The 24822-nt window shown below is 57.9% G+C and overlaps 2 protein-coding genes across 3 annotated transcripts; one reads left to right on the top strand and one right to left on the bottom strand.

The window, feature by feature from the left end:
- The first annotated feature begins 1540 nt into the window (after positions 1-1540).
- Tnfaip8l1 (TNF alpha induced protein 8 like 1) lies at positions 1541-12109 on the top strand. The gene is made up of 2 exons (XM_059252084.1): positions 1541-1613; positions 10814-12109. Exon 2 carries the CDS (start codon positions 10819-10821, stop codon positions 11377-11379), a length of 561 nt encoding a protein of 186 aa, XP_059108067.1. The 5' UTR covers positions 1541-1613; positions 10814-10818; the 3' UTR covers positions 11380-12109.
- Positions 12110-14042: 1933 nt separating this feature from the next.
- Positions 14043-24615, bottom strand: Mydgf (myeloid derived growth factor). 2 transcript variants are annotated; one of them, XR_009376257.1, is made up of 7 exons: positions 24421-24615; positions 22750-22800; positions 18290-18351; positions 17420-17501; positions 16848-16920; positions 15941-16178; positions 14043-14609 (listed from the first exon to the last, which is right to left on the bottom strand). XR_009376257.1 is itself a non-coding variant. In XM_059251940.1 (6 exons), exons 1-6 carry the CDS (start codon positions 24571-24573, stop codon positions 16099-16101), a joined length of 501 nt encoding a protein of 166 aa, XP_059107923.1. In that variant the 5' UTR covers positions 24574-24615; the 3' UTR covers positions 14043-16098. The 2 variants fall into 2 exon arrangements, 1 of the variants encoding a protein (XP_059107923.1); XM_059251940.1 differs by having other exon boundaries at positions 14043-16178.
- Positions 24616-24822: the final 207 nt, after the last annotated feature.

Here is a 24822-nt window from a genome sequence, read left to right as displayed (position 1 = left end):
TTATTATTATTATTATTATTATTATTATTATTATTACTAATCTGGGTATGGACCTGGGGCTTCCTGCATGCTAGGTAGACACTCCACCCCTGAGCCAACACCCTCCGCTCCTCCCTAGGAGATTCCAGGCAGGGGCTCCACCCTGACTACGCCCCCAGTCCCCACTGGGTGATTCTAGGCGGGGCTCCACCCTGACCACGCCCCCAGCCCCTCATTCGCTCCACCCGAGCCACACCCCCCAGCCAGCACAGTTTGAGCCCCGCTTTGTCATACCCATGCCGTCTGTGGGTTTCCCAGACCCGCTAAATCTCTGGCAACTAGGTGCCAAACACCTGCTTCAGCGTCCACCCTCCCCCGACCAGCTATCCTGGCTCGTGCTTGGAGGTCCGGCGTATGAAAATCTAGAGCAGTGGTCTCTGCTGGGGACACGGAGTCACGTCTGGGGTTGTATGTGGCTGTCATAAAGGGGGAGCTCCCGGCAGGGAGTCAGTGGAGGCCGTGGACGATGCTTAGAGCCCTGCAGAGCCCGGATGGCTACTGAACGCAAGTTCCTGGCCCCACACATGGGATAGCACAGACAATCTGAAATGGGGGGGGGGGCACTTGGGTCTGTGCTGCTCCAGGCAAGTCGCTTGCCCTCTCTGGGGCTCAGTTTCTATCTCTCATAATATAAAGACTGGATTTATTTTTGTGTCTTAAGGCCCGTGCCAGGGGAGGTCAGGATGCAGTCAGCAAACATCTGCGGGGCTTCCTGGAGAGGGCGATGGCGCTGAGGCCTCCCAGGTGCTGTGACTGGACCATCCAGGCACAGGAAGTGCAGACCGGGAGTGGGGGTTTCGGGGCAGGGTGGGGGTGTCGGGGGCGAGTGGGGAGGTGGTGGGGGTGTGGGAGCCACTCCCAGGTTGAGTTCCCAGGACTCACAGCTGCGTCCTCCTGGGAAACAGCTGGCCCCGCCCCGCCCCCAGGAGAGGCCATCGGAGTGTCCCCTTTACCCTCACCCCAGCGACACCCACCGAAGGGGGTTCTTCACAAGACTCATGAGCCCCAAAGATCGTCCCAAGACAAATGTCGGGGTGCATTTGTCATGGGGGTCCCAGGTGGCAGCCTAACTACTCAGTGGGTAAACTGAGGCTGGCCCGGAGGGGTCCATGTGCCTCTTGGTGCTTCACGGGGGCGTGTTTCTTTGCTTTGTCCTCTCGGATCTCTGTCGGGGTGCACATGCACCCAATTTTCTCTGCCCCAGTCTCCTCCTTCCTCTCCACCTCCCCCCCACAGTTCCCGCCACGGAACCCCCTGCGCCGCCCTCGCCTGGGCGTCCGGCGTCGGGCGCCGCTGTATTCCGGAGGAATCCCCCGGCCACAGGCCACGCCCCCGCCACACCCTCCCTCCGCGGCAGAGACCTGCTGCTATTGGTCCCTTCGTACACCGCCCGTGCGCTACCATTTGCTGAGCCAGTGAGCGTCTGCGGGGGGCGTGGCCTGTCCTGGGTAGGGGCGTGGCTATATGGGGGCGTGGCCTTCTACCCAGCCTCCGCTCAGATCCACCCGCCAGCGCCTCCAGCCCCAAAGAGGCTCCTGCACAAAAGTGACGGCCAGACGGATCCTGAGGAGCAGGTGAGCGATCAGGGTCCCACACCCGCCCATCCTGGGTCCTTCCCGTCCCCTCCTATCCCCACATCGCCCTATGTGCATCCCGGCCTCAGTTTCCCTCTATACCTGTACCTGGCTGTGTGAGCAGACTGCTGTGGGCTACGGTAGTGGTCCTAGCATCCGCCCTCATGAGGGACTTTGATGGACCTGGCCCTGTACAGCTGTGTAGCCTGACTCCAAAATGGTCTGGGTATTCCCGGCGGTGGCTGGCTGGACCCCACTGTGGCTCTGGCTGGTACAGGGACCCCACCTGAGCCCTGTCATCCAGACTGGGAACTTCCCATCGCCCTGAGGGCTTGGACTCGGTTTTATCAGCTGGGAACTGGGACAGTCCCCCCACATAATTGGCAGGTGACCTGACCCAGGTCTGTGGCCTCCTGGCTCTTTCAGTGGTGGCCTGGAGGGTAAACTGAGGCCCAGAAAGTAGCCTGTGGTTGGCCAAGGAGGTGGAGACAGAGGGAACTAGAATGTGGCTTCTTACCTTTGTGAGCAGCCAGTCTGGAGAGGGACAGGGTGAGGGTCGAGCTGTACACAGGCTCCTGGGTCACTTCCCCAGCTCCAGGCTGTGGAGCCTGTGGAAACCTCCCTTGGGGTCAGGACATGGCTCACACAAGCCTGACTCCCTTGAACAAGTAACTTAATTATAAGCCTCAGTTTCCCCGTCTGTGACTTGGGATGGTTGTTTCAGGACTCCCTGGGGCTAGAGGCTTCTGGGAGGATTAAAAGCAAAGACAAAACACCAGAGGCAGAGCCAGGGTGGGCTATACAGTGCGGCCATGTCTAAAACAAAGTGGATAGAGTGCTCACCTATCGGTCCGGAGGCCCTGGGTTCCAGCCCCATTGCCACGTAAACCAGGGGTTGGGGTGTGTGGCTTTCATCCCAGTGCTTGAAACAGAGGCAGGTGGATGTCTGTGAGTTTGAGGCCAGTTCTGCATAGTGAGTTCCAGGCCAGTCATGAGTGAGATCCTGTGTCAAACAATAACCAAAGAAGAAAGAAAGGAAAACAGGAATGTGGGCTTTGTGTGCCAAACTTCCTGTTTTTCTGTCCTGGGACTTCAACGTGCTTGCCCCTTACCCACGTGGAATGTCCAGCCTCAGGACCTTTGCACATGCCCTCTACGGCCACGGCTGAGCAACACAGGCGCCAACTTTGAAACATAACAAGTTCATGATCTGGGCCGCACCTAGGCCGTGGGTGGCTGGGAGGGACGGGGTGGGGCCGTGGGGACTATACTGTGTCAGAACAAAGAGTGCTGGCACTGAGCACCTGTACTGGGCCAGGGCTGGGAGTCCTGGGATGCATGACTGGTGGGTCCTGAGGGTGCAGGGACATGAGACTTGTTTCTCAGTTTACCCTCTGAGCCCTGGGTAAGCTAGGACCCAGCCCACAAAAGTCTGTTTAATGACTCAGTGTGAGGGGGACTCAGCATAGCTGGAGGCCAAATAGTCGTGGCCACAGGGGGACATGCCACCTGCCGAGTCAGGTGCCACCCAGGGCTTACCGGAGACTTAAGGAGGCTGAGGGTTGATGCAGGGACCCAGCAAACCCACTCTCCTAGTACCCCAGCATCGCCCCACTGCAAGGTCACTCTGAGTCCCTGAGCCTCTGTTTCCCCATGTGGAAAGTGGCTGAGGCCATCGAGGACCTCCAGAGGGTGTTCTGTGGGCTGGAGGTGTCTGCAGCCCTGACCAAAGGCCGATCAAAGGTACCATGGAAGTGCACACAGCTTCTGGAAGATTCCCAGACTGGATCAGTAGGCTCCTCCAGTTTTGGAGTGAGTCTGGGGGAGTGGGTAGGGCGGAGGCTACAGTGAGATGAACTCCTTGTTAGGGGCTGGATTCATATCCCAGTTCTGATTTAGTGTTGCTCTGTGACTATCTGTCAGCTCCCCGGCCACAGCCTCAGTTTCTCCTTTTGCCATAACCATGAGAGGTGACTTAGTCATTTGATAAACAGTTCCTGAACACTGAGGGGAAGTCAAGTGTCAAGTATGGTGCCTAATGGAACACAGCAGTGACCAGAGCTGGCCCGGTGCCCACCCTCTCTTGCCTCACACTTGAAAGAGATGGACTCTGTCCTGAGTTACAACTGTAACCATAAGATGAGAAAGGGACGGGAGAGCTGGGTGTTCATAGAGAGGAGGGATCAGCCACATAGCAACCTGGGGTAAGAGACTTGTAAGGAGGGGATCAGCATGTGCAAAGGCCCTGGGGCCGGATGGAGTCTGGTGTGCCCTGTGCAGGAGCATGAAGGAGCCTGTGGTTGGAGCAGAGGGAGAAGGGAGGTCTCAGGACTTGGGCTCCAACAGTGTGGGAGGTGGGAGCCGTGGAGGGCTATGGGCAGAGAGAGGGAACTGACTCAGTGCCTACAGGGGCCTCTGGCATTTCAGGGATCCTGGCGAGGGTGAGAGGAAGCAGGATGGAAGCTGTGGAGTGCCGAGAACGGAGGGAGCTGGTACATCCTGGGGCTGCATGCACACACCCATGACCTTCACACTCCCCTTCTTGTTAAAACCTTGTGTGGATGCTGGGTGTGGTGGAATGTACCTAGGAAGCTGAGGCAGGAGGATGACGGTAAATCCAAAGTTAGCCTGGGCTACAGAGTGAGACCCTATCTCAAACTCAGTCCCTAAAGAGGCCATGTGTGGAAACTGAATCAGAAATCCATGCCCCCTGTGGCTGTGTGACAGCCTCTTAAAAATATATTAATTTATTCCTTTTTGTGCACATGGAGCAGACAACTGGCCCTCCTTCCACCGAGTGGGTCCAGGGCTCGAACTCGGGTTGTCTGACTTGACAGCAAGCACCTTTAACCTGCTGAGCCACATTTCCGGCCCCTCAACAACTCGCCGCTTCAGTACAGGTCCGTCTTGCCTCCCAGCCCTCCCCACCCATTCATGGGGCAGCATCATTGTGGGGACCCTGTTTGAGAACGCCCAGTGTCTTCCCCGTCAGGGGAACCTCCTCCTCCCTGATTTCTCAGAAGGCCAATGCCGGGGGTGGGGGGGAACAGGGGTGCGGGGGGGGGGGGGTGAGTCCCAGTCCTGGTGTTAAGGGTGCTGTTTGCAGGCAAAGTCCCCAGCAGGCGACTGCATTGGGACAGAGACTTCTGGGGCCCTGGGTGACAGGGGCCTTGGCCCAGCCACCCCTGGGACAGTCAGCCAGGGCGGAGAGGGAGGATGGCGGGCTTGGCGACATCAATTATGGATGTGCTGCGTGTGGGACATAAAGAATTCATGAGGCCGGGGGCTGCCCAGAGGCGGGCGGCAGCTTGGGCCTCATGAGAGCTACTGCTGGGTTTCGGGAATTTTGCCATCTGGTTGTTAAACCCAGATTAAAAGTCAAGGAGTGAGTGCTTCCAGCTAAGTAAATCGTGTTATATTTATTATTTATTGCATTTGTTTACTGTGTGTTGGAGGCCAGAGGATGACTTGTGGGAGTCGGTTCTCTCCCCACTGTGTGGGTCTCAGGATCGAACTCAGGTTGTAGGACTTGGCAGCAAGCACCTTTATCCACGGCCACATCAACAGAATGTAAATTGTGTTATAAAGAAAGAAAGCCGTCAGGTGGGTCGCACAGGTCTGTCAGCCAAGCTGGGGACGTGTAGGCGGGAGGATCAGGAGTTCAAGATCAGCTTTATATATATAGTGTGTGTGTGTGGGGGGGGCAGCCTGTGCTACATGAGACTTTGTCTCAAAAAAACAAAACATAAGCCGGGCGGTGGTGGCGCACGTCTTTAATCCCAGCACTTGGGAGGCAGAGCCAGGCGGATCTCTGTGAGTTCGAGACCAGCCTGGTCTACAGTATGAGTTCCAGGACAGGCTCCAAAGCTACACAGAGAAGCCCTGTCTCGGAAACCAAAATAAGTAAATATATACGAAAACCAAAATAAGTAAATGTGTGTGTGTGTGTGTGTGTGTGTGTGTGTGTGTGTGCACTTTATGGCATGCGAATGCGGTTTCAATGAAGCTGTTATTTAGGTAGGGTGTGATGGTGCACGCCTTTAATCCCAGTACTCAGGAGCAGAGGCAAGGGGATCTCTGTGAGTTCAAGGCCAGCCTGGGGTACATAGAGAGACCCTGTCTCAAAACAAAACAAGGAGTGGGGGAGAAATAAAAACCAAAAGAAAAATAAAAACCAAAAAAGCCAATGTCAGGGCTGAGGGTGACGCTCAGGTAGTGTTTCCTGTCCAAGCGTGAGGACCTGAGTTCAAACCTCCGGAATCCCACACAAAAGCCAGGACTGAGGAGGCGCAACTGTAATCTCATGCTATGGATGTGGACAGGAGTGTCCCTGGGGCTCAGTGGCCAGGGCTGGGTGGCCAGGGCTGGGTGCAGGACTGGATGCAGGGCTGGGTGCAGGGCTGGGTGCAGGGCTGGGTGCAGGGCTGGGTGCAGGGCTGGGTGCAGGGCTGGGTGCAGGGTGACTGAGGAACACTCAGGTGTTGATCTTGGCCTCCACATGTGCAGCAGAGGCGGAAGTGGGGGTCGTTAGTCCCCAGCACTGAGAACGGTGGCCACCAGCACAGACACCCCATGGCCCGACTGTGGCCTGTGCCCGAGTTTGTCCTCTCTCTCCTGAGTCTGTTAGAAACGGCGCAGGAGCCTCCCAGCTTCACCTGTCTTGTGTGGCTATGCTGGCCTCGAGGATCCCACAAGGATCCTCAGACTTCTGCAGAAGCCTGGACTTGGTTACTGTGTGGCCAACTGTGGCCGTGGTGGAGACAGAGCCTGGGGACTGACCACCAGACTCTAGTATCAGCTGTGCCAAGACACAAGGGCCCATCCACCTGCATCCACCTCTGGGTATGCAAATGAGTGTGTGTGGAGTGTGACAGACAAATTTCATTTACAAAATCAAGATGGAGGCGCGGGCAAGTCGGGGTTATGAGCAGGGGGAGGCGGGGGAGGGCGTCTCCTAGCATTTGCAATCACTTCAGAAAGCAATGAAGGCATTTTATTTGGGGCACGGGATGTCACTGTGTGTAGCCCAGGGTGTCCTGGAACTCCATCTGTAGCCCAGGCTGGCCTCTACCTCACAGACATCCTCCTGCTGGGGTGGGAAGAGCCTGGCTCGCTGTCACCCACTGCCTGGCCTCAGGGTGGCCATCTTTGGAGCCAAAGGGCATCCAAGAGGTTCTGAGGTGGGGGTGTGTGTGGTACCTTCGAGTGAATATCAGAAAGGGCAGCACAGGTCACATTTGTTTGTTGATTGAAATTTGATGTGACGGGAAATATTTTGTGAGTCCCAGAGGGCTCTGTGGTGCACACCGTGGTCCCAGGGCTCATCCTGGCATGGCCACCTGTGTGCATCTGTGGAGAATGGAGTTCAGCTGACCCCAGACATTCTCACCCTGTCCTCTGAGGCAGGGTTGCACTGAACCTGGGGCTCTGTGAGGGCCAGGGATCCCCAGTTTGGGGTTACAGTGAGACCATCCCTCCTAGGTTTGGGTTTTTTGTTGTTGTTGTTGTTGTTGTTTTTGTTTTGTTTTGTTTTTTCTCGAGACAGGGTTTCTCTGTGTAGCCCTGGCTGTCCTGGAACTTACTCTGTAGACCAGGCTGGCCTCAGACTCACAGAGATCCACCTGCATCTGCCTCCTGAGTGCTGGGATTAAAGGCGTGCGCCACCACTGCTCGGCTTTCCCCACTGGCTTTCCTACAGGGACTTGAACTCAGGTCTGCATGTTTTCAGCAAGACTTTACCCACTCGGCCACTCGGCCACTTGACGGGGTATTGCACTGTCCCAAGGCCCCAAGACTACCAAGGTACCTGGGAAGTGACGGTGCTCCGTGCCCACTGGCAGGCTTCCTGGACTGTGCTTGGGTGGGCTGAGGGGACAGGGGACAACAATGATGATCACACACGTGTCACTCTGGTTTGAACCTCCAGTCACTGGGGCCCGCATGTCCTTGCACATCTCTCTCTCCAGAGTTCTTCACTTAGCATTCAGGAATTCGTCATTGCATACACATTTACTGGGCACCAGCTGTATGCCTTAGCGGGGTGTGACCTGCGGACCACACCCTCCTGCCTCCTGCACCCACAGACTGTGCCACCCCTAACACCACACATGCCCATCATCCCAGCACTCAGGAAGTGGAGGCAGGGGGATTGGGAGTTCACAGCTACAGTGGGCTTCTGGTCACCTTGACTCAAAAAGCAAAACCAGAGGACGAGCAAGGAAAAAACTGGGGGAAAAGAAAAAGCAGGAAGTGGGTCAAGGAGGCACTCCTGAGCCTGGACCTTTATGCTCGGAAAGGCCTCTCGGAAGCCACGACAGCTGTGCAAATGCCCGGTGGCTCGGCCTTGTTGCAGGGGCTGCGATTGATCACTGAGTTCAGAGCCAGCCACTGGGCCACACCTGTCCCCACCGCAGGGGAGAGTCCAAGATGTAACCCAACCTTGTGTAAGTCAAGGTCCCCTGAGGTGGCCCGAGGCCACAAGGGAATATTAGGGGCTGTTGTGGGTTGCTGGGAGCTGCAGTGATTGACGGGGTTCAGAGTACAAAACTCAAGTAGGGTTTGGCGGCAGACGAAAAGTCTAAGGTGGGCCGGGTGGTGGTGCACGCCTTTAACCCCAGCACTCGGGAGGTGGAGGCAGGCGGCTCTCTGTGAGTTCGAGGCCAGCCTGGGCTATGAGTAATGAGACCTTGTCTCAAACAAAACAAAAACTTAAAAAACCCGCCAAGTCTAAGATGTGGCCCAGGGCCCAGGAGAGAATGTGGGGCTCTGATTTTGTACTTGGGACTGTTGTCCCCACAGGGCGAGGAGCTGTGGTGGCCTGAATGGGCCCAAGGCCAGTGTGGCTCTGCCGTGGGGCCTTTGTACAAGCACCTCCCACTACTGTCCCCTCTCTGACCTGTCCCTCCTGTCCTGGGGTCTGGGACCTTGCTCTGGTCTTTCCTACCTCTGACCTGTCCCTCCTGTCCTGGGGTCTGGGACCTTGCTCTGGCCTTTCCTACCTCTGACCTGTCCCTCCTGTCCTGGGGTCTGGGACCTTGCTCTGGCCTTTCCTACCTCTGACCTGTCCCTCCTGTCCTGGGGTCTGGGACCTTGCTCTGGCCTTTCCTACCTCCAGGCCCAGTCTTTGCTTTTTCCTCACTGTTTATTGATTCCTGGTGGTTCCCTCCTCCCCCTGGTTCACGAGACCTCTTCAGGGTGATTTTAGGGTTCCAGCCAGACACAGTCGGTGTCGGTGCATGCCTGTCATCTCATGGTGGGGAAGCTGAGGCAGGAGGATTAGGAGTCAAAGGCCAGGCTGGGTGACATGAGACCCAGCTTGGAAAAAAAGAAAAAAAAAAAAAAAAAAAAAAAAAGCAAAAATACATGAAAAAAAATGAATTAAGGGATGGAGGGGGTGACGTGGCCTGTGAATTCAACTCCAGTCTCAAGATGGTCCCCAAATCGTGTTATAACCAGAAGATGACAGAACTGGGGTGCTGGGAGGCAACTGGAGGCAGAGGCAAGGTCTCTTGGGTCACTTCTGGGCCCCTGGTGTTGGGTACACAGCTGGTGCTTCATAAATACCCATTAGGCAGTTGAGTGACTGAATAAGTGTTGCCACTGAGTTCTGGAGGGTAGAGGGGGCTGTTTGGCTGGGTGCTACGGCACTGGGTGGGCAGGGACCAAGGCCACAGCACCTCGTCCCTGGGAAAGTCCCTGCCCGAAGGCCTCACGTGGCCGCACACAGGCCCCTTAGGCAGGAAGGCCTGTCCCCTGGGATGGCAGCCATCCTGGTCTGTCAGGACAATGGGTTTCAGGACAGGAAGTGGAGGCCAGCAGCTGGCTGCCCCAGGTGGCGGCCCCTGCTAGTCTTCCGGAAGTCCGTCCACACTCTCAGCTTCACTCCTGAGCCACAGAGTCCAAATTTGGCTTTGTCCATGGGGAAAAGCAAGGCCCAGAGAGGGTCAGCACTCCCCTTGGCATCACACAGCCCCCAAGCCAACAGGAACTCCGGACTTTGTTTCTCCATGAGCCCCGCTTTGTTCAGTGTCAATTAGGAAACAGCCCCCGGTGGTGGGGAGGTCCCTCTGGTAGGTCTGCACAAAAAGCTTCTTTCTCTCTTTCTTCTCTGTTTTTCGGAGAGGGTTATGTAGGTCCAGCTCCCCGTGTAGCCGAGGCTGACCTTGAACTTCTGATCGCCCTGCCTCCACCTCCGAGTGCTGAGGTGGCAGGTCTGGAGTATGTGGTGCCCTCAGACACCAGGGAGGAGGCTGGAGCACTCAGTTGTGGGGCCACTGGGGCCAACCGTCCTGTCCTGCTGCCTGGCCCCCGGGTCCAGGGGACTTGGAGGGGACAGATTCCACCATTGTGCATTCATCCCGCCTGGGCCACTCAGGACGGCTGTGCTCTTTGCAGAATGGCGTTGGCCGAAGTGACGAAATGGGTTCACATGGCGGGCGCTCTGTGTCAACAGCCGTGTCCCGGCCGGCCCTGGCTGGTGGACGGCGGGGGTGGTGACCGCTGGGGGCAGGGGAGCCATGGAGCCAGCCTTGACCGCTAAGGCCAAGGAGAGGATGGAGAGAGCGGGGGCTGCCTGGGGTCTGGGCTCACACAAAGGCAGGCTTTATAGGGACCTGGGGATGAGCGGGCTGGGTGGGTGGTGCACGGCTGACCAGGGCCTGGGGCAAAAACCGAGGCCCGAGGGCCAGGTCTCAACCCGGCCTCTGTGTGTCCCTTGGCTCTTCCGGGTTTGCTCACTCCCAGAGGGGCCAGGGGTCCCCGAGAACACAGCAGAGCAGGGGTCAAGCCCCGACTTCCCTCTGTGGTGTGAGGGGGCAGGAGGTTGCAGCCATGTAGCTCTGTATGGCTCAGAGGGAGTACCGCACAGGAGAGTCGGGGGTTCTGGGCACTGGGAGGTGTGTAGGAGTTTGTTAAGAAAAAAGGCAAGGGTTTGGGGGTAGGGCTTTGAGGGATGTGTAGGAGTTTATTAGGAAAGAGGCATGAGAACTCTCAGTGGTTTCGGGTACTGCTTGAACTGCTGGAACCAGGGAGTGAGATGAGCTGACGCCTGCTCGGCCTCTGGGCGGCTCTTACATCGATGGCAACCATCAGAGCCTCAACTCTGGGAAAGAGCCTGCTGGCTGGCAGGGAGTAGGGATGGTGCTGAGCCCCGCCCAGATTTTACCATTCCACATGCATTGCTTTGACCTGTCATCCCGCAGGGCCCATGGACACCTTCAGCACGAAGAGCCTGGCCCTGCAGGCCCAGAAGAAGGTCCTCAGCAAGATGGCCTCCAAGGCCATGGTGGCCGTGTTCGCGGACGACACCAGCAGCGAGATCCTGGACGAACTGTACCAGGCCACCAAGGAGTTCACCCGCAGCCGGAAGGAGGCGCAGAGGGTGGTGAAGAACCTGGTGAAGGTGGCGGTGAAGCTGGCCGTGCTGCTCCGGGCGGGTCAGCTGGGCGGCGACGAGCTGGCCCAGCTGCGACGGTTCCGGGGCCGGGTGCGCAGCCTGGCCATGACCGCGCTCAGCTTCCACCAGGTGGACTTCACCTTCGACCGGCGCGTGCTGGCCGCGGGGCTGCTGGAGTGCAGGGACCTGCTGCACCAGGCCACCGGCCCGCACCTCACCGCCAAGTCCCACGGCCGCATCAACCACGTCTTCGGCCACTTTGCCAACGGCGACTTCCTGGCCGCGCTGTACGGCCCGGCGGAGCCCTACCGGAGCCACCTGCGCCGCATCTGCGATGGCCTTGGCAGGATGCTGGACGAGGGCGGCATCTGACCTGGCCTGGGGACCGTCGCCCGTCCCAACCTCTGCTCCTCTTTTCTACTTCTGAGACGCTGTCAGGTAGCCCAGGCTGACCCCAAACTCTCTGTGTAGCCGAGGCTGGCCTTGAACTCCTGCCGCTGCCCCTGCTAACACCTCCCGAGCGCTGGGGTGACGGGTGTGCTCCACCACCTCACTGTTGGGTGCTGTCATTATCTCAGACAAGGTCGTGCAGAATTGGGAGTAAAGAATTGTACTCCCCGAGCCCTGCCCCCTGCCAAATGTCTGTGTTCATTTCCCGACTCCCAGGGCCTCCCAAGGTGACTCGCTTTATTAGTGGAGTTCAAGCCCTGGCACCAGACTAGCGCTGAAGTGGTCCCCGCCTGCCACGTGGGCTGGGACGTGTTGGGATCTGGAAGAGACCCCGTCTGGAGACTGCGCCCTGGCATCTAAGAAAAGGAAGAAGCAGCCGGTGAGGCGTCTTAGCGTGTTGGGGCACCCGTCGCCAAGCCTCATGACTGGAGTTTGATCCCCAAAACCCACACAGTGGAAGCAGAGAACCAGTTTTGGCAAGTTGGCCTCTGACCTCCACGTGGCCCAGCCGCGTGACCACGCATCAAGGAGCCACTGCTGTGGTGGGAAAGCTGGAATCCTCACAGGGAAGGAGGAGCCTGGGGACCTCAGAGGCTGTCCCCAGGTTCAGCAGGGCAGAGCCACTGGAGGCACGTGTCTGTGTTAAATTATAACGCTCTATTTGGAAACAAACCCATCTTTTCTCTTTGTATGGCGGCCAGGGCTTGTAACCAACATTGACCGCGCATGCGGGGAGCATGACGTCATACCTGGCTTAACCTTATGGTCACTATGAGAACTTTTACCCTTGGAAAAGTTGGGAGGCTTCAGTGACATTTTTGCACAGTAAGGAGCTGGGGCGTGGTCAGGGTGGATCCCCGCCTAGAATCGCCCAGTGAGGGTCTGGGGGCGTGGTCAGGGTGGATCCCCGCCTAGAATCGCCCAGTGAGGGTCTGGGGGCGTGGTCAGGGTGGAGCCCCGCCTGGAATCCCCCAGTGAGGGTCTGGGGGCGTGGTCAGGGTGGATCCCCGCCTAGAATCCCCCAGTGAGGGGCTAGGGGCGTGGTCAGGGTGGAGCCCCACCTAGAATCCCCCAGTGAGGGGCTAGGGGCGTGGTCATGGTGGAGCCCCGCCTAGAATCCCCCAGTGAGGGGCTAGGGGCGTGGTCAGGGTGGATCCCCGCCTAGAATCGCCCAGTGAGGGTCTGGGGGCGTGGTCAGGGTGGAGCTCCACCCAGAATCCCCAGTGAGGGTCTGGGGGCGTGGTCAGGGTGGAGCCCCGCCTAGAATCCCCCAGTGAGGGGCTGGGGGCGTGGTCAGAATGGAGCCCCGCCTAGAATCCCCCAGTGAGGGTCTGGGGGCGTGGTCAGGATGGAGCCCCGCCTAGAATCCCCCAGTGAGGGGCTGAGGGCGTGGTCAGGGTGGAGCCCCACCTAGAATCCCCCAGTGAGGGGCTGGGGGCGTGGTCAGGGTGGAGCCCCGCCTAGAATCCCCCAGTGAGGGGCTGGGGGCGTGGTCAGGGTGGAGCCCCGCCTAGAATCCCCCAGTGAGGGGCTGGGGGCGTGGTCAGGGTGGAGCCCCGCCTAGAATCCCCCAGTGAGGGGCTGGGGGCGTGGTCAGGGTGGAGCCCCGCCTAGAATCCCCAGTGAGGGGCTGGGGGCGTGGTTAGGGTGGAGCCCCGCCTAGAATCCCCAGTGAGGGGCTGGGGCGTGGTCAGGGTGGAGCCCCGCCTAGAATCCCCAGTGAGGGTCTGGGGGCGTGGTCAGGGTGGAGCCCCGCCTAGAATCCCCCAGTGAGGGGCTGGGGGCGTGGTCAGGGTGGAGCCCCGCCTAGAATCCCCCAGTGAGGGGCTGGGGCGTGGTCAGGTGGAGCCCCGCCTAGAATCCCCAGTGAGGGGCTGGGGGCGTGGTTAGGGTGGAGCCCCGCCTAGAATCCCCAGTGAGGGGCTGGGGCGTGGTCAGGGTGGAGCCCCGCCTAGAACCGCCCAGTGAGGGGCTGGGGGCGTGGCCAGTCTAGCACACACACACACAGTGGGGAAGACCCCTGAAACCAGTGAAGGCCCTGCATCTGCACATCGTGGCTGACACAGCGGTTGTGCAATGCTGCAGGCGGGAAGGTTATCTGGGGTGTTGGGGAGGACACAGAACATCCAGAGCTGCGTGTATTTGGGGCAAAGTTTACACCCTGTAGCCTGTGGGGCCTGGGGAGTAATAGAGGCTTTGTTAGTGTCTCAGAGTATGCAGACAGCAGACAGCACTTACACAGAAGATCCCACCAACAGCTATAGATTATCTTTGTTTTAAAAACAGTATCTTATCCTGTAGCCTAGAACTCATAATCCTCCTGCCTCAGCATCCCAGCCTGAGCCCCACACTGCCCGGCTGCAGTCATCGCTCCTGTCGGGTCCTTGAAGCCTTTCTGGACATTCCAGCTCCACAGGGGACTTGTCTCACTCTAGGCCCTGGGCCAGATCTTAAAACTGGGACGCCAGTATGCACGCTGCTGTCCCCAGATGAAACCCTCACGCTGACCAAACAGACCAATGAGGGGAATAAAACGTCTGGGGGCCGTGTTCACATGGGCGAGATGAGAAAGGGGCGAGAGCACGCGAGGGACACGTCACTTTATTACTGTGTGCCACTGGGCTTGTGTGTGCTGTACATCAGCTCTGCCATCAAGCCAGCCTTATTTCCTTTTTAGGTTTCGATTCTCAGGGTGCCTGGACTTCACAATCCTCCTGCCTCAGCTGCTTGAATGCTTAGGTTCACAGGCCTATGCTTCCAGGCCTGGGAGAGAAAAACCTTTAAAGCTGTTGTGGGGCTGGAGACATTGGTCCGAGGGTGAGAAGCTCGCTGCCCAGCCTGCCGTCCAGTCTGTCTACGCTGGTGGCCACACGGAGGAGGGACAGCCAGGGCCCACAGGCAGTCTGTGACCTGTGCTGTGCCCCTTGGCTCTCTGGCACCCACAGACAGACTAAGAAATCCACACCAATGTCAGAGGCCCCTCCCCTGCCCAGCCCAGGGATGACAGGGTGGGGATAGACACCCCCCAGGTTCCACTGAGTTCCCTTGGCTTGTCACAGGCTGGTGGCTGTAGCTTCCAGTAAGATGACTGGAGGGTCTCAACGTGGCTGTGGCCTCACTGGCCTCCTGTGTTTGAGGCATTAGGATCATTCCTAGCACAGAAGTTTCCCCCAGAAATATAAGATTAAATATTAAAGGGCCACTGTGTCCCAGCACCCAGTTCTATCCACTGTATCCTTGTGACAGCTGGGGACCATCCAAGGCACACAGGAGGAGCCAGGTAGCCAGTGATACCACTGCATCCTGTGACCTTTCTAACCTAGGGGCGTGAGGCTAGGACTACGCCACCTACACCCAGGTATTGGAACCCTGGAGCCTCAGGCCCCTAAGAGGATGCCGATGGCTGTGTCCTTCCCAGGGCACACGCAGCATGAGATGTCCTCAGGTTCCACTTAAAGGACAGCTCTCCTTTATTGAGGCAGGGTCCCACTGTGCAGTCTTAGCTGTTCTGGAACTCGCTATGTAGCCCAGGCTAGCCTCCCACTCAGAGCTTCTCTTGCCTTTACCAGAGGTCCCCTCCTTGACGCCTGGGACAGCAGGAAGGTGCTAGCCCTTGCTATGGGACACTATCCCCAAACAGCTGCAGCACCCCAAGGTCTGTGTGGGGCACAGGCCTGTCTGGCGGCCCGGCCCCTCACATCATGTTTGGCCAGAGGTCTGGAGGGCCGTGGGCCCTCTGAAAGTCTGAGACAGTAGGGCTCACGTGGGTCACTTTGGCTGCAGGTTGTTTTTAGTTTGGGTTTTAAAGATTTCTTACTGGAGCTGTGGAGGTGACTCAACAGAGCACCGGCTGCTCTTGCAGAGGACCCAGGTTCAACTCCCAGCACCCACAGGCGCTCACAACCACCTGTGACTCCAGCTCCAGGGGATCAGATGCCTTCGTCCGGCCTCCACGGGCACACAAAAGGCACAGACCCACAGACGCAAGCACAAAGTAAATCTACCGACATCTAGCCTCCATCTGACTTCAGAAGCCCACCGAAGCTGGAATCTGTGGGGACAGTGGCCTCACCCTGGGATCCTTGTGCCAGGGGCAGGATGGATTCCAGACAACGTGGTGGCTCAGGAGAGAGTGACCAGTCCTTCCGTGGGTATAAAGTCACTGGCTGCCTTGGGACCCGCCATGCTGGCCCTGTGTGACAGGCAGTCTTGGGAGAAGCCACATGCCTGCGCCTGCTGCTGCTGCTACTGTGGAAGGCAGTGGGAGTCCGAGTGTGAGTCCTGACCCCACAGAGCCCCAGCTGGGGTGGGTAGTTCTTTATTTATTTGTTCCGTCTCTTCCTCTCCTTTTCAATGCAGGTGCCTTGGGTGGGGTAAGAAACAGTCCCGGGGGTGGGGATGCTCATCTGTGGCTCAGAGGAGAAACCACACCTGACTTCAGGAACACCAGGAGGCCCTAGGTCCCACCCAGCATGTCCTGTACCTTCCCTGGTGAGATGGGGGACAGGGCTCAGAGTCCAGCCGAGTGCCAGAGTGTGAGCTGTAAACAGGGCAGCACCAGCTCCTGTGGGAACCAGTGTGCCAGACGCGTAGTTGGGGCCATGAGCCTGAGGAGGACGTCACAGCCAGGACAGGGGAGAGTCACAGCTCCGAGCGGGCCGCCTTGGCTACGATCACCAACTTGGAGAGCTCAGACTTGAAGGCCCCAGGCCTATGAGACACTGCAAGACAAAAACAGAGATGGCCCCGACAGGATGCCTCAGGAGAGGCTGAGAGCCGGGCAGTGCCGGCAGAGGGGAGGTAGGGCAGGCCAGGGGATGAAAGAAACACTGCAGAGCCAGGTACACTGAAAGGCTTGTTACTGTAGCTACTCTGGATGCTACAAGAGGTGGAGAAGACCCAGGCCAGCCTGGGAAACTCAGGGAGACTGGGAAATTACAAAGAGGGCTGCGGGCGTGGTCAGGGTGGAGCCCCGCCTAGAATCCCCCAGTGAGGACCTGGGGGCATGGTCAGGGTGGAGCCTGCCTAGACTCCCCAGTGCAGCCTGGAATAGTTCTTTTGAGGACTGAGGCCCCTTCCCCACCAGGAAGTGTCTCCCTCACCAGGTCGCCACAGTGTAGCAAAGCTACTCTGGGGCCCTTGATCCTCTAGCTCTGAGCTCTGCATGGTCTCTCCGCTCACACGGCACAGGAAGTGAGCAGGTCGGGTGACTGGGGGCTGCCTGCCAGCTAAACCTACGGCAGCAGCTGCAGCACAGGATCCGGCCTGCAAGCAGCCTCTCTTTACCCCGCGCCTACTCTCAAGACAGTTTCTGGTCCGCAGTGCACGGTCATGAGGCCCTTGGCCACCTCTGGCCTGCCTTCTACCTGCGGGGTCCCATGTTCACCTACCTGCTGTCTTGGTCACTTCAAATTCCTCGTTTTTAAGGGGGACATCGCTCTCTCTCTCAAACGCAGCTTTGGACTAAAAGAGAACAGGCACTCCGGTAGACACCCATCGGGAGAGAAGTAAGTCCCTCCAGTCCCCTAGGTTTGGCTCTGAGCACTGTGGCCTAAGGCCAGGCATGCTTGCTGGAGCGGGTGTGTGGTGTTCTCAGCGTGGATCCCAGGCAGGGGTCAGCTCACAGGTGACAGACAGCTCCCAATAGCACACGTGAGGAGGCTGCTATTCGGCTCTGGTGCTCGGAGGGCAGAACCTGTCATTGGCTGACTGGAGGAACAGGTGTGGGCCTCGGGGCCGGGCGCAGCCTCTGCTGCCAGGCTCCCCACCATCCTGGCCTCCTGGGGGGAAGCGGGTCTAGGTAGAGGGATGGGCTAAGTGCCCCACTGTGAGCCTCCTCCTGAGGTCCCCAACTCAGGTGGGAGCTGTGGGGATCAGCAGGGTGGCCGAGTCCCTCACCGTGAATGCTATCTGGGGCCCTGCAGACCCCTCCCGTCCTTGGGTCCCTAAGACTGGTACTCACGTAAGCCATGGCGTACTCGATCTCAGCACCCCGCACCTCGGCCTTGAACTGTGTGAAGTAGAGGTAGGACTTGCCCTGGGGCCTGTCGGGAGATAGAGTTAGCACTGAGGGGACCAGTCGGGACCCTGGGAGGAGCCTGGGGACGTGAGACTCCATGGCAGGGATTTCCGTGTGCCAGGGATGAAGGGGTGGGGGGGTGACAGCTCCTGGAGACAGAGCTAGGGGTTTGCCTTAAAACTAGGTTTCAGCCGGGCGGTGGTGGCGCACGCCTTTAATCCCAGCACTCGGGAGGCAGAGCTAGGCGGATCTTTGTGAGTTCCAGGCCAGCCTGGTCTACAGAGCGAGATCCAGGAAAGGCGCAAAGCTACACAGAGAAACCCTGTCTCGAAAAACAACAACAACAACAACAACAACAACAAAAAAAAAAACAAAAACTAGGTTTTAAGATGGGGTGTCTGGTAGCCCAGCCAGGCCAAGGCTAGCTTGAGCTCCTGATCCCCTTGCCTCTGCCTCCCCAGAGCTGGTGAACATGAGGAACAGCAGCTGATTGTACTCCCCAGAAGGCAGGACTCTACCTCAATTTGTAAAATGTGCAAAAGCACTTTGGTGACTTCCTGCCCTGTGACCCACTCCCCAGCCCCTGCCCTGCCCTGTGACCCACTCCCCAGCCTCTGCCCTGCCCTGTGACCCACTCCCCAGCCCCTGCCCTCTGCCATCTTCCTCCCTGCCCATGCTTTGGTGTTAACACACACTGGCAGCCTCCCTGGCCGCAGGGCCACCAGCCAGTCTGTTCTCCACAGAACATGCCTGCGCGGTGGCCGCAGTGACCCCCACCCCCAGTCCGGTGCATTCTCTGTGGCTGCGGCTCACCTCCAGATGGTACAAGTGAAGTGTTGACTGTCTTCGCTCGTGCCCAGGCTCATCTGCCATTGCTGGGGAGAGAGGACAGGCTTGGTGAGCAAAGACAGGTGACCAGCCTCTCTACAAGGACCACACACAGTCCCCCCAGGCTGTGTCCCACAGTAGAGCCACAGACACTGTCCTCTGGTGGAGCAAGACATTGCCCATGTCACTTTCTTCCCTAAGGGACGACATCTTGAGAATGGCTCCCAGCTTGGCCACAGTGAGACCCAGTCTAAACACCAGACAAGGGTTGGGGACTGTGGGTCAGTGTCTTAGCATGGAGCCCTGGCTCCAACCCCAGAAACAGGGCACAGTGGAGCATGTCTGTCACAGTAACACTCAGGACAATCAGGAGATAGCCTAAGCTACATAGGAAGCCAGCCTTGGCTACAAAAGACCCTCTCTCAAAAAACCAAAAGCAATATGGGCATAGTGGCGCATGCCTTTCTTCCCAGCACTCAGGAGGCAGAGGCAGATATCTCTTTGAGTCTGAGGCCAGCCTGGGCTACGTTGTAAATTCCAGTCCAGCCAGGACTACAACATGAGACCCTGTCTCAAACAACAACCCAGAGCAGCCAGGACCGAGAGACAGCTCCGAACTAGGAGCATGCGCTGCTCTTCCAGAGGACACAGGTTTTGTTCCCAGGACGCACACGGTGGCTCACAGCCATCTGTAACTCCAGTTACAGGGGACCTGAGGCCCTTTTTCGTCTCCAGCACACCAGATATTCAGCTGGTGCATAGACATTCACGCATGTAAAACACCGTACACATAAAATAACTAATTTTAAACCACAAAAACAAAACCCAACCAACCAGTTCTCACCCCAGCCCTGGCCGCAGGCCCCACTGCTGCCCTTCCAGGCTTCACAGGGAGGTTTTCCACTGCTGGGACACCCACGGTTATGTCAATTACAAGGGGACCCTGCAGCCACTCAGGTTCATTTTGCTGGAAAGCTAAGCTGTGAGACCCAACTACTCTCATGCCAAGGATAGGCTGCTGGTTCTGGGTGGTTCCTGCGGCTCCACAGACAGGCTAATCCTCAACTCCGAGACTGCTCCAGAGTTTCTGGGCCCTGCAAACAACCCATCTGAGAAATGCTGCTAAGAGGCTCCACACCTTGCTTTTCTGTTAGAAGCAGGGTCAGTCTCCTGTAGCCCAGGCTGTTCTTGAATTCTCTGTAAAGCTGACAATGACCATGAACCCCTGACCCTCTTGCCTCAGCCTGCAGAGGGTTGCCACCCTGACTGCTACTGGCTCCTCTTATATCCATTTAAGCTCAGGCACAAGTGGAAATGTTTCTTTCCCGGGACCACTCACGTTAAAACACTAAGTCCGTGAGGTCTAGTCACGGTGCAGCTACCGTTACTATCACGCATCCAGACACTCTCAGTGAAAAAGGAAGCCCCACGCTAAACCTTCCCTGATTCCCTCCCGCCCCAGAGTACCCACTTCCTGTCTCTGGGTTCCCCTGTCCCGGACACTTCCTGCAATCGAGTCCCAGACTGTGGCTTCTGTGCCGGGGTGTCTCACCGAGCACAGTGCTGTAGAGGTCCCTCTCAGCCGCATCGGGTGTTGGGGCCATGCTCCTTCTAACTGAAATTGTCACTGTCACATGTTCCGTGAGCTCGATGAGAAGCCGGCTCTGGAGTGGGATCGGTGTGTCTCCAAGGTCTTGCTTGGGAGAGGGCTGGCCCCACCCGGCAGCAATGACTACAGAACAGCCCAGCCTGTTGAGCAGTGGGCAGCAGACGCTCTCCTGAGGCCCTGCTGTCCTGGCTGGTTTCATGTCAACTTGACACAAGCTGGAGTGACCAGAGAGGAGGGAGCCTTAGCTGAGAAAACGTCTCTATGAGATCTAGCTGCAGACAAGCCTACAGGGCATTTTCTTTTTCTTTCTTTTCTTTCTTCCTTTTCTTTTCTTTTTTCTTTTTTTGGTTTTCTCAAGACAGGGTTTCTCTGTGTAGTTTTGGTGCCTTTCCTGGATCTCTGTAGACCAGGCTGGCCTCGAACTCACGGAGATCCGCCTGGCTCTGCCTCCTGAGTGCTGGGATTAAAGGCGTGCGCCACCACCGCCCGGCCCATTTTCTTAATTAGTGATTGATGGGGAAGCTCCAGCCCACTGTGGTGGTGCCATCCCTGGGCTGCTGGTCCTGGGTTCTAAAACAAAACAGGCTGTGCAAGCCATGGGGAGCAAGCCAGTAAGCAGCACCCTTCCATGGCCTCTGCCTCAGCTCCTGCCTCCAGGTTCCTGCTCTGCTTGAGTTCCTGTCCTGACTTCCTTCAGTGAGGAACAGCAATGTGGAAGTGTTAGCTGAATTAACCCCTTTGTCCCCAACTTTGGATCGGTCATGGTGTTTCATTGCAGCAATAGAAACCCTGACTAGGACACCTGGGTCCAGTTCCCAGCACCCACATGGTGGTCCAAAAGCACTTGTAACTCCAGCTCCAGGAAATCTCAGTGGGCAACACACCCATGTGTACACACCCACACACTAACTATATACACATGCTTAAAAATTATGTATTTAAACGCCCTTCCTACAGTGGGGAAAAGAAGCTGGACACTTGTCTTGGGGGCTTGCTACTTGGGTCTCCAGCTGACTGCCATCTTGCATCCACAGCTGGTTCCTTACTGACTAAAGGTCTGCAGAGACAACTCAGTGGTTAGAGCACTGGCTGCTCTTGCAGAGGACCTGGATTCCATTTCCAGCACCCACATGGCGGCTCACAACCATCCATAACTGGTCCTGGGGATCAGACGCCCCTTCTGGCCTCTGAGGGAACTGCATGCTGGTTTCTGCTGCCCGTGAGCACCTGGCTGAAGATGGTTGGCAGTCTACAGTCTCTCCATTTCTTCTTTTCTTCTTTTCTGCTTGCTATGTACGTACTCAACCCACTCATTCCACGCCACAAGCAAGGCTGCGATCACTCTCCAGACCGCACACAACACTGCGCGAGAGCACGTATTCCTGCCCATCAAGGCGCTGTGCTGCGCATGTACATCCATCCACGGACATCGGGTCACTTCCATTCACTGGCCCCATGGAAGGCTCTGCTCAGAACACTAATGTGCAAGGTTCCGTAGAGACCAACATTTCCTCTGGAGAAGCGGGTCGGGGTGAGGGCCAGGTTGCTCCCATGGTGGGCAGGCATCTCACTTCATGGCAGCTGGTCTTAATGCTCCCCATGCTGCTGGACCGTCTGCATTCTACTGCAGGGGGATGGTCTTGCTGGGGGTCTGACCCCTTGCCAGCTCACAGGCTGCCCTGAGGACTGTCCTCGGCTGGCTTCAGGCAAGCCTCCTGAGGCACTGACCACCTTGAGATAACAAAGGTCCCCCGGCCCAAGAGTGACACTGTCATCTGAGCACTCAGGACGCTGAGGCAGGCAGAGCAAAGGCTGCATGATAAGATCCTGTCAAAAAGCATGAACAAACCGACCAGGAAGAACCAGAGCGGCTCACTGACCACACAGGGGTCAATAATCAGGGACTGGCACTGTGGGTCACTGGCTCCGAGAGGCGAGAGCCAGGGCAGCTCGGGGTCCTTTCAGGTCATGTGACTGAGAATTCAGTGCCTTCAGCCATGACGCTGAGCCTACCTGCAGTCCTTCTGGGGGTGGGGTGGGCAGCTCCAGTCCAGCCGTGAGTACCACTGGCTTCCACCATTCCCCCAGCGGAGTGCACAGCCAGACAGAAACCAGCCCCCAGCCTCCTGCTGTGGTGACTGGACTCACCCACAGGGACAGGAGTCCTGCCTAGTGAGTGGATGCAGTGGGGATGCCCTGACCACTCCTTCACGCAGCACCAGGGTCATCCTGGACTCTGAACTACACTCTCATTGATGGCAACATCCTGAGTGAGGGGCACCATGAATGGAGGATTGACAAACCACCCCCTTCCCTGTCTAGACGCCTGTAGTGTGGAGTGAAGAGAATCTTGACAGGCATGGCGGCTCAAGTCTGTCACCCAAGCACCTGAGAGATGGAGGCAGGGGGATCGCCCAAAGTCTGAGGTCAGCCTGGAAAACACAGGAAGGCCGGTTTGTTCTGGGCTGCAGTGTGAGCCTGTCTCAAAACGACAAGGAACTAGAGGTGGTTCCGAGGATAAGGGCACTCCCTGCTCTTCCAGAACTCACATGGAAGCTTACAACTGTGTGTACCTCCAGGCCCAGGGGCTGTGTGACCTTCTTCTGGCTTCCACAGGCACCAAGCACATACGTGGTGCATAGACACTATGCAGGCAAAATACCCATGCACATTAAAAAAATAAGTAAGTCTTTCCCAAAAACCAAAAAGAAAGAAAACGCACTGAGTCTGCACCTTCTTCTCTGTGCTGAGTGGCAAGAACCTGCCCACAAGTGCAAGAGGCACCTGCCAACCTGACCACGTCCCGACACCAGCTGCATGAGAACCGACTACTCACCTCGTTGGTCCCGCCCTGGGAAGCGTATGTGAATGTGCATGTAAACTTGCCCTAGAAAAGAGAAAACAGAAGAAGAAGGCTGAAGGACCAGTGTCTCGATGTCCAGAATCAAGACCCCAGCATACGGGGTGTGGCGCTGCATGCCTACCATCTCAGGTACTGGTGAAATCAGAACAGAGGCCACACTGTCCTGTACTGTTACTAAGTCTTCATGCCTTACAAGCATAAGTGTCCGTTTCCTAAGCCTGTACCCTGGAAACCATGCTTTTCAACCTATGCTGACCTTGGGACCCCATGATGTATACCCACCCCTTTGCCTTGCTAAACTCCTGCACGCCTGTGACAACTCCTCTTCCATGTGACGTGTTCCTGTACTGATCTACCTTGATCCCTGAGTCCCCCCAGTTATCTCATAGCTGTTTTCTATCAACCCTAACCCTTCCCCATAAAAAGGACCTCAAAAGCCGGTGAGGGGCTGCTCTCGGAAACCCCGACTCAGGGGGAGGCAATCGTCTGGCCAGTCAGTCCCTTGTGGACTTCTAAATACAGCTTGCTTTAATCAGACAGTTGTGAAAATGTTTTGGCCTCAGGTTTAACAGCAACCAAGGAAGCCGAGGCAGGAAACTGCAAGATCAACGCCAGCCTTGGTGACTTACATCACCAACAGAGCTCCTGCCTAGAATCCCCCAGTGAGGGGCTGGGGGCGTGGTCAGGGTGGAGCCCCGCCTAGAATCCCCCAGTGAGGGGCTGGGGGCGTGGTCAGGGTGGAGCCCCGCCTAGAATCGCCAGTGAGGGGCTGGGGGCGTGGTCAGGGCGGAGCCCCGCCTAGAATCCCCCAGTGAGGGGCTGGGGGCGTGGTCAGGGCGGAGCCCCGCCTAGAATCCCCCAGTGAGGGGCTGGGGGCGTGGCCAGGGTGGAGCCCCGCCTAGAATCCCCCAGTGAGGGGCTGGGGGCGTGGTCAGGGGTGGAGTCCCTGCCTAGAATCCCCCAGTGAGGGGCTGGGGGCGTGGTCAGGGGTGGAGTCCCTGCCTAGAATTTCCATACACAAGGAAAAGAAAGGCTCTGGGACGCCCTCCAGTGGCCATCTGACTCCTTTCCTCCCAGGCGCACAGAACTTCGCACCTTCCCGGGGTTTCCCGGGAAGGTCACACGGCCTTCAGCAGCCACCCCGTTAGAATACGGGCTTTGGGTTCAGTACCTGGGAGCCCCGGACACGCACAAGCCTTTGCTACTTCCTGCCTGCAACACAGGCCTGCCAAGAAGCCCTGGGCTGTAAGAATGTGTTCAGGAAATGGTCACCAGGGACAGTTGTCACAGGGAAGTCGGGCAGCCCGCAATCAGGCTGACCGCCGGCTTCACGGCCATGAAAGGAGCGTGGCCAGACCCGTGTGAGGCCTGGGGTGCTTCCTCTCTGGTCCGAGCTCAACCCTCGCGGGACCTACATAGCGCAGTTTCCGGAGACCCGCCGCCCCCATCAGCCGGCGTTCCCTTCTCTAGGTGGGGACGGACCGGGGAAGCGGCAGCCACGCCCCCTCTGAACTGACGGTCCTCGGGTAGCCCCGCCCCTGACATTCTGACCCGGTTTCCGCCATGACCCGCTCCCTAGTCTGGCTCCGCCCAACACCGGCAGTCTCCAGTCGTCGATGCCCCTGAGGGAGGCTCAGCACTCACCCCGGGTCCTACGTCCTGGGAGAAGGAATGTACGACGCCTCCGGGCCTCACGTCAAACGGCACGGTAGTGGGCTCGGACACAGCGGCCGCCAACGTCAGCGTCTCGGCCGCCAGGAGCACGGCGGTCCAGAAGGCTCCTCTGGGCGCCGCCATCTTGGTTCCGGGCCAGTGCGCAGGCGCCCGCGGACGGGGCGCGGCGAGGGACACGTGGAGCGGCCGGCGCGGGACACGTCGGCGCGAGACAGTGACGCTCAGGCCGCCATGTTGGGGCGGGGCACGTCTTGGCACGGGAGGCGTGACAGCGCCTCTGATTGGCGCCCGCTGATTCGTCTCTGCGCTGCAGGGGTCAGAGTTACCATATTTTGCTTCCCCCCAACACACCTCCCTACCCACCCCCCACCC

This window comes from Peromyscus eremicus, unplaced genomic scaffold, assembly GCF_949786415.1.
Source record: "Peromyscus eremicus unplaced genomic scaffold, PerEre_H2_v1 PerEre#2#chr22_unloc_1, whole genome shotgun sequence".
Classification (NCBI taxonomy): Eukaryota; Metazoa; Chordata; class Mammalia; order Rodentia; family Cricetidae; genus Peromyscus; species Peromyscus eremicus.
Note: the sequence above shows the minus strand (reverse complement) of the source record. Positions and strands in the feature narration are given on the sequence as shown.